The sequence below is a fragment of the Microtus ochrogaster genome, chromosome 1, assembly GCF_000317375.1.
Source record: "Microtus ochrogaster isolate Prairie Vole_2 chromosome 1, MicOch1.0, whole genome shotgun sequence".
Taxonomy (NCBI): domain Eukaryota; kingdom Metazoa; phylum Chordata; class Mammalia; order Rodentia; family Cricetidae; genus Microtus; species Microtus ochrogaster.
In genome coordinates this window covers 125,745,889-125,753,487 of record NC_022009.1, presented here as the reverse complement: position 1 = coordinate 125,753,487, position 7,599 = coordinate 125,745,889, and the positions used below count along the sequence as shown (strand labels likewise).

At 47.7% G+C, this 7,599-nt stretch overlaps 1 protein-coding gene across 3 annotated transcripts in view; it reads right to left on the bottom strand.

The window, feature by feature from the left end:
* Positions 1 to 7,286, bottom strand: part of Sh3d19 (SH3 domain containing 19) — a 136,747-nt gene extending 129,461 nt beyond the window's left edge. For all 3 annotated transcript variants that reach the window (XM_026786797.1, XM_013348806.2, XM_026786823.1), the window contains exon 1: positions 6,855 to 7,286. In XM_026786797.1, the coding sequence (XP_026642598.1) occupies positions 6,855 to 6,966 (112 nt within the window). In that variant the 5' untranslated portion in view covers positions 6,967 to 7,286. The remainder of the gene's footprint in view (positions 1 to 6,854) is intronic.
* Positions 7,287 to 7,599: the final 313 nt, after the last annotated feature.

Sequence of the window (7,599 nt, the reverse complement as noted above, 5' to 3'; positions counted from 1 at the left end):
TGTGTGTGTGTCCGTGTGTATGTGTGTCTGTGTGTGTGTGTGGTCTGTGTGCGTGTGTCCGTGTGTGTCTGTGTGCGTGTGTCCGTGTGTGTCTGTGTGTGTTTCTGTCCATGTGTGACTATGTGTGTATGTGTGTATCTGTGTGTGTCTCTCTGTGTGTCTGTGTCTCTCTGTGTGTCTGTGTATGTGTGTATCTGTGTTTGTATCTGTGTGTATGTGTGTCTGTGTGTGTCCGTGTGTGTCTGTGTGTGTTTCTGTCCGTGTGTGACGATGTGTGTATGTGTGTATCTGTGTGTGTGTCTCTGTGTGTGTGTGTGTCTCTCTGTGTGTGTCTGTGTATGTGTGTGTGTCTCTGTGTCTGTGTATGTGTGTGTTTGTATTTGTGTGTGTATGTCTGTGTCTCTGTGTGTGTGTGTGTGTGTGTGTCTGATCTCCAGGACTGAAGAGAGAAGAAAGGAGGAAACTGTCAACTTCTCCTTTGTTGAAATTAAGTTACAAGAACAAACTTTTGACAACAATGAAAACTAAACATTACTATTGGCCATGTTAAAATAATCTGCACAGGGGCCGGAGAGTAGTTAAGAGCACTTGTAGCTCTTGCAGAGGATTTGGGTTTTATTCCCAGCCCTCACATGATGGCTTACCCTGGTCTAGAACTCCAGACCCTCTCCCACTTCCCCCACCCCCCAGGTAACCATCATCATTATCATCTGATGGCCAACAGAATGCCGAGATGACGAAGCAGCCTCAGACTTTGAGAATCTGGTAGGACTAAGGGATTTCCAGTGTGCGGTTCACAGCAAACGTATCTGATTGTTAAGTGGTGACACTGCCTGTGCCTGTTGCTTCTTCTGCTAATAAAAACCCCACAGCCAGCCAGCCAGTGCTGGCACACGCCTTTATCCCTGCACTTGGGAAGCAGAGATGGGCAGATCTCTGTGAGTTCAAGGTCAACCTGGTCTACAAAGTGAGATCCAGAACAGATAGAGCTGTTACACAGAGAAAACCAAGCCAAACAAAAACAAAACAAAACAAAAAAATCCACAACTAATCCCCAACTGAAACAGAAATTTGGATTGAACTAAGTATCAGATACTTTAGCAATAACGAAAAGCAGACATAAACACTAATAACTATAAATATTTACAAGTCTAGCTGTGTTCTAGGAATATCATAACAAAACACTACAGAGAAAAATACTCTCATGATTTATTGTAGAGATAGCATTTATTAACCAGGAAGAGGAAGTGGACACAATTCTAAAGGAAGAATTCCCAGAGTCACCTACACTGAAGTGAGAAAAGTTGACATCCAAGAGACCACAGAGAGAATAACAAGTGGGAAGAAAAGCTTCAAAGTAGTAAATATTTACAGTGAATATAACCACTCACAAAGCTTTAGATACCTTGGTTGAGAAAAAGGACAAAGAAGAAAAACCCCCAACAAGTAACAAAAGAATGGACAAAAACACAATGTATTTACCACAGCTTCTTAAAGTGTGAACCGCCACCCTGCATATGGGGTCACAATATTGAACGTGTTTTTGAAAAAAATAAATTAATTAAAATAGGATTAGTAAAATGTTTCTGAATGTGCAAGGGCCAAAGATAAATTCAGAATCAAATGTGCAGGACACGCCAGGGTTTCTGACATTTCTGGACAGTGTTGCAGCTCTGGCTTCACTGCAGCCCTAGTTCTGAGCATGTGTCACAAACAGTCTACCACATCACCACACCAACCAGAGCCTGCACCACACCAACCGGAGCCTGTACCGCGATCACCACACCAACCAGAGCCTGAACCACACCAACCGGAGCCTGTACTGCAATCACCACAACAACCAGAGCCTGTACTGCAATCACCACACCAACCAGAGCCTGTACTGCAATCACCCCACCAACCAGAGCCTGCACCACACCAACCAGAGCCTGCACCACACCAACCAGAGCCTGTACCGTGATCACCACACCAACCAGAGCCTGTACTGCAATCACCACACCAACCAGAGCCTGCACCACACCAACCAGAGTCTGCACCACACCAACCAGAGCCTGCACCATACCAACCGGAGCCTGCACCACACCAACCGGAGCCTGTACCTCAATCACCACACCAACCGGAGCCTGAACCACACCAACCGGAGCCTGAATCACACCAACCAGAGCCTGCACCACACCAACCAGAGCCTGTACCGTGATCACCACACCAACCAGAGCCTGCACCACACATCACCACACCAACCGGAGCCTGAACCACACCAACCAGAGCCTGCACCACTCATCTCCACACCAACCAGAGCCTGTACCACACATCACCACACCAGATCTCATTACAGATGGTTACGAGCCACCATGTGATTGCTGGGAATCGAACTCAGGACCTCTGGAAGAGCAGGCAGTGCTCTTAACCACTCCAGACCTCTTTATGATTTCTTTTCAGTTAATATTTTTATAGGTTTACACATCCAGGCCTATCTAAAAATTTCTGGTCTAAAAAGGGTGTTAAGTAAAAAAAAATATTTAAGAAGGCCCATTCTTAAAGGGCAATAAAAACCTACATTAATCTGTGACATCAGTTTTCCAATGTTGACTGAAAGAAACAGGTTCTCACTCTGGTGTAAGTGTGGTCTCACCAGGAATCTTCATCCTTCCTTTTCCTCCCTCTTCCTCCAAGGTCAGAAGAAGTCTAACTTTGGCTTGGGCTGAGGGTAACTCTACATCCTGATGCACCTAACACTTCCAAGTTTCCTTTCCATTTTAAAAGCTAAGGCAGTCGCAGGAAACCTGGAAAGAACCGGTGACCCCAGCTTTTACTTCCCACGCCCTCCATGTGGTCCCACTTCACCAGCGGTCACCAGCGTGACATGGCAATGCCAACACACCAGACTTCGCTGTGCAGATAGATGAAGAACTGCTGGCCCATGGTAGGAAAGAAAAGTCAAGAACACAGAATGCCATTGACTGTCTAGGCTGACTCACATAAATCGACCACGGAACCCTTTAAGCTGCCAAGAACCCCAGAATGAAAAATAAGCGTATGTGCTGTCTGTGGAGCTCTCTGTGTTTGCCTCATTGTTTCTCAACTGCTCGGTTCAAAAGCACCCTTCTGAAGGAACCAGAGCATCAAAACGTCTGGGAGCACCTTAAGAACACTCTCTGATCAGGGCCTGTGAGATGATGGCCCAGGGAATAAAGGTGACTGCTTGCCTGAGTTTGATCCCTGAGACCCTCATGGAAGGAGAGAATGGCTCCAGCAAATTGTCCCCTGCCAAACGATATTCTTTCTTTGAAAAAAGAATATTTTCAGATTTTATTCCTCAAACCAGTGGACACCAGGGACCTGAGAGGGCAGCCAGCACTCTGTGACTGTTCAACCCCTATAAGGCAAAAAGTTTGAGAATCACTTGATTGACATACCCACGATAGTCTTCCCTACTAGAGACTGACGTTTAATGGGTCAGTAAGATGCCCCCAAGAATTAAAACGTGCCTGACTTTTATATTAAAGCTGTCAAGAGGGGCAATTAAGGATTTTCTATCACACCGTCAACAGGGAATATTCCACATGGTTCAGAACAGCACAGAGTCCACAAGTGTCCACAAGTATCCACAAGTGTCCACAAGCGTCCACAAGTATCCACAAGTGTCCACAAGCGTCCACAAGTATCCACAAGTGTCCACAAGCGTCCACAAGTATCCACAGGCGTCCACAAGTACCCACAAGCGTCCACGAGTGTCCACAACCGTCCACGAGCATCCACGAGCGTCCACAAGCATCCATGAGCGTCCACAAGATTCGGTGGATGGCAATCCTCTCTGCGCTCATCCGCTCATAAATTAATGTCAACTAGGTAACTTCTCCAATTCTGCAAAATTTCAGTTGGTTTTTTCTTCTTCCTCCTTCCCTTTATCCTTTTGTTTTCTCCCTCTCTCTTTCAATCTCCCCTTTCTCACCCTGCTATGTTATAACGTTTTCTGTGTGGTCTCTTCATCACTAAGGGAAAACTGAAATCACAAGGAAGTAATGTGTGGGGAATAGAAGAGTAATAATAATAACAATCAAAAGATGAGGAAATAGTCCATTTGGTGCCTCAGGTAATATTTTTGAACTTTAAAAAATATCTTAAATTTTAAAAAATAGGGCTGGTAAGACCCACGTTAGCAGTGGTAAGGCCCTAGGGTCAGTCTCTAGCTAGCATGTCCTCCTAGCCCCACAAACAAATAAACAAACAAAAAAACCTGAGAAAACTTGGATATAGTTTATGAAATAAGAATTAAATCAATTAACGTTCTATGTGTAAGATGAAACGATTACTAAAATCACAACTTTTTACTAAGGATACCCTACACCTGCCATCCAAGAAACAAAAACAAAAAGTATGGCATTTTTAAAAAGCATGACTTTGAGGAGAGAATGGGCTACATAGCATGACAGTGGGAAAACTACATTCAGAATGATTCTGTCTAAGCCAAGTTATAAACTTAATATTGTATAGGATGTGTATGGTAAAATTTTAAAGACAAAATAGGAAAAAGTTTCAAATTTTTTTAATAGCAAGTGGTAGAGGACTTGTCTAATACACACAACGGCCTGGATTCAGTCCCTAGAAACATACACACATATTCACACACACATACACACACACGTACACGAACACACACGGATAAAGGTTTTAATGGTTAACTAAACAGAGAGAAGGGGCGATGTCTGGGAGGGATAGAAGTGTAATCCTAAGGAACTGATATTCTTTTTCTTACTCTTGCATAAGTTAGAAGAGTCTTCGCTTCATAATACACTGTAAGTATACTGCAAAACTAGATACATTTATACAACCACACATAAGTTAGCAGCAGGAGAGAGAGTTCACTGGGTGTTTCAAGTCTACAGGTCCCAGGGCTATGGCACGCAGCAGGTTAAAGGAGATTAAAGAGAGGGAGGAATCTTGAGAGGGGAAAGTCTGAACGTGACGGAAGGAGGAAGAAACGCTGAGAACCAGCAGAATGAACTACTGTCAGGAAGAAACACAAGGATGCTAGGCCTCAGAATGAGTTCACACGCTCACTTGGAAAGGGGGCACCAGTCAAGTATCAGACTTAATGCCCAAGCTTGGTAAGGAATGCAAAAAGTGTTTGAAAACACAGTAATAAATTTGGCGGGAGAAGCACCACCTATAAAACATGCCAACTATTAAATAATTTATCCCCAAGACAATAAAACCTAAAACTGTGAGTTTGACCCTCTTACCCCACTTATGGAATCGCTGTCCCCTACCCCTTTGTGAGGAAAAGTCATATTAAAGATAGAAAAACTGAAAACACCTATTTCTAGATGCAGAAACCTCAGACCACCATGTCCTGACAAACTGTTATCACAGAACCTAACTATGCCCCGGCAGCCTTCACACATTATGGAACTAGTAAAAAGCTACCAAAATGCCATTTGTACCGGTCTTGGGGGGGCTGGGGAGGGAGCCACAACACCGAGGAAATACTGAACATATATCTGGGTCATATCTAGTTTAAATTCCAGCACGGCTCTCCACAGTGTAGTGCTTCCTAAGAGGGAAGCGTTTGGCGGAAAGGTGCCAGGAATCCAGAACAGCCCACACTTAAACCCGTCAGCAATGAAGGCTCATCTTTGCGAACTTTTCGCGTGGTATTCTCGGATTGTTTACTCGACAATCGTGTTATTTCACTGAGGGTTACACCGAACGAAACGACCAGTTCTTATCAGTTGGTGTTCGAGGTGACAGTCAAGTGTCTGGGGGGGGGGGGAAGTCCAGCAAGGGACATAGGAAGTTATTTTTTAAGGTCCCAGGATTTCTCCCCAGAGTATCTTGTTCTGATCAACTCTCCTTTTCCCCTTGTACCCCATTTTTGGCCCTCCATTTTCACAGACCCAACTTTCTCCCGGTGGTCACATAGAAAAGCTCCTCCATGTTCACTTCCTAAGGAGCCTCCGGCCTGGTGAACGGATTTCACCTGAATCTCCCCAAATCCTTCACCTCTCCGTATCATCCTCCAGGTTAATTCTTCCCTCCAGTTGCAGATAACTGTGGTTAGCCCGCTGGAACCAAAGCCCCAATAATTTCCTCCCCATTATGTTAGATTTTTAAAAAAACACCCCCAGGAAAAGCGAAGGGTCTACATTTAGTCTTACACTTAACGCACCAAGTTACTCGATTTGTGCAGCATTTGTGTGCCCCGAAACAAGATCATAGAGGTTACTACAGGCCCCCAAATGATCCCCAGTCCAAATAAACTCCATTCTTCGATACTACATGGACACTCCCTTTTACCACGGGGAGGACAGTTGCAACAAATTACTCTCAAACAGAAAATTGGTGCCGTGGGGGAGGGTGGGAAGGAAAGGCCCAGAGGTCCAAAGTTCACCTGCGCCGAAACAAGACTTGACTCAGTATGGGCACGTGGTCTGACCAGGTTGAGGTGGCGCAGGCCAAACCTTAGGGAGAGGTCGTTGTCCACCCGGAGAACCAGACGTTGGGAGCTCTCTATGGCCTCTGACTCAACCACAGATAAGTAATCACCCAGCCACAAGTTCCAAACCGGCAGCCTTGGATTTGGTTTGCAAGGAAATTTGAGTTTCAGCTCCAAGGCCACTAGCAGGTCAAGAGACCAAACCGAATTACCTCGGGCTCAGCCCCCCAAAAAGAGACTAAGGATGGAATGGTCCCGCCCTCTCGCCTCCACGAGTTAAAGGTGTCAGGTCCTTCCAGGCTGCAGCGAGAACTGCCGCCGCGCGGGGCAGGGCGTGAGTGAGTGGCCACGGAGAGCCGGGTCCTAGGCTCTCCCCCACCCCCGTGTGGCCTTGGTCCCCGCGCCCCACGCGTCTCACCTGCAGCGGAATGGCCCGGGAGCGCGCGGCCCCGGGCACGGCGCGGGCCCCCAAGCTCACGGCGCTCCCGCAGTTCTTCCTCCTCGTCCTCCCGCCGCCGGCCCTCAGCCATGGGCGAGGCGCCACCGCGCAGCCCGGGGACGGCGGGCGAGCTGCGGGCAGCCGGTGCCCCTCGCCAGCGCGCTTGGCAGGGAAGGAGGGTTCCACCTGCAGCGCGCGCGGAGCTGGGGCGCGGACCCGGCCGAGCTCCCCGCCTCCTGGGCACGCACAGGCGGCCTGCAGCTCCTCGGCTGGCTCTCGCCGCTCGCTTCCCGTCCTGTCCCCTTCCCCGCCCCGCGAAGGTCCAGCCTGGGATCGGGCGGGCTCCAGACCGGCCTCGCCTCCTTGGGGAGGGGTTACCGGCTGCTGAGGCCGCCCTCCAGCAGCACAAGCTGGAAACACCCCCAGAACCCAAACAGACGTGCACAAAATAAATAAAGGGGTTGGCGAGGAAAGAGAGAGACGAAGAGGCCTGGCCTCTTCCTGCCCTTTCACAATATCCCGGAGTCAACAGGAAACCCATTCGCTTGACACTTAAACAAAAGGGGGTGGAACCGGTTCCTAGGCCAGCCAGGAGAGATGCGCCAGCTGGGAGAGGCTGAACTTCACTTGAGGCGCACCACCTAGAGTTGAGTCTAGACTCTGGAGTTCTCTCTCTCTCTCTCTCTCTCTCTCTCTCTCTCTCTCTCTCTCTCTGTGTGTGTGT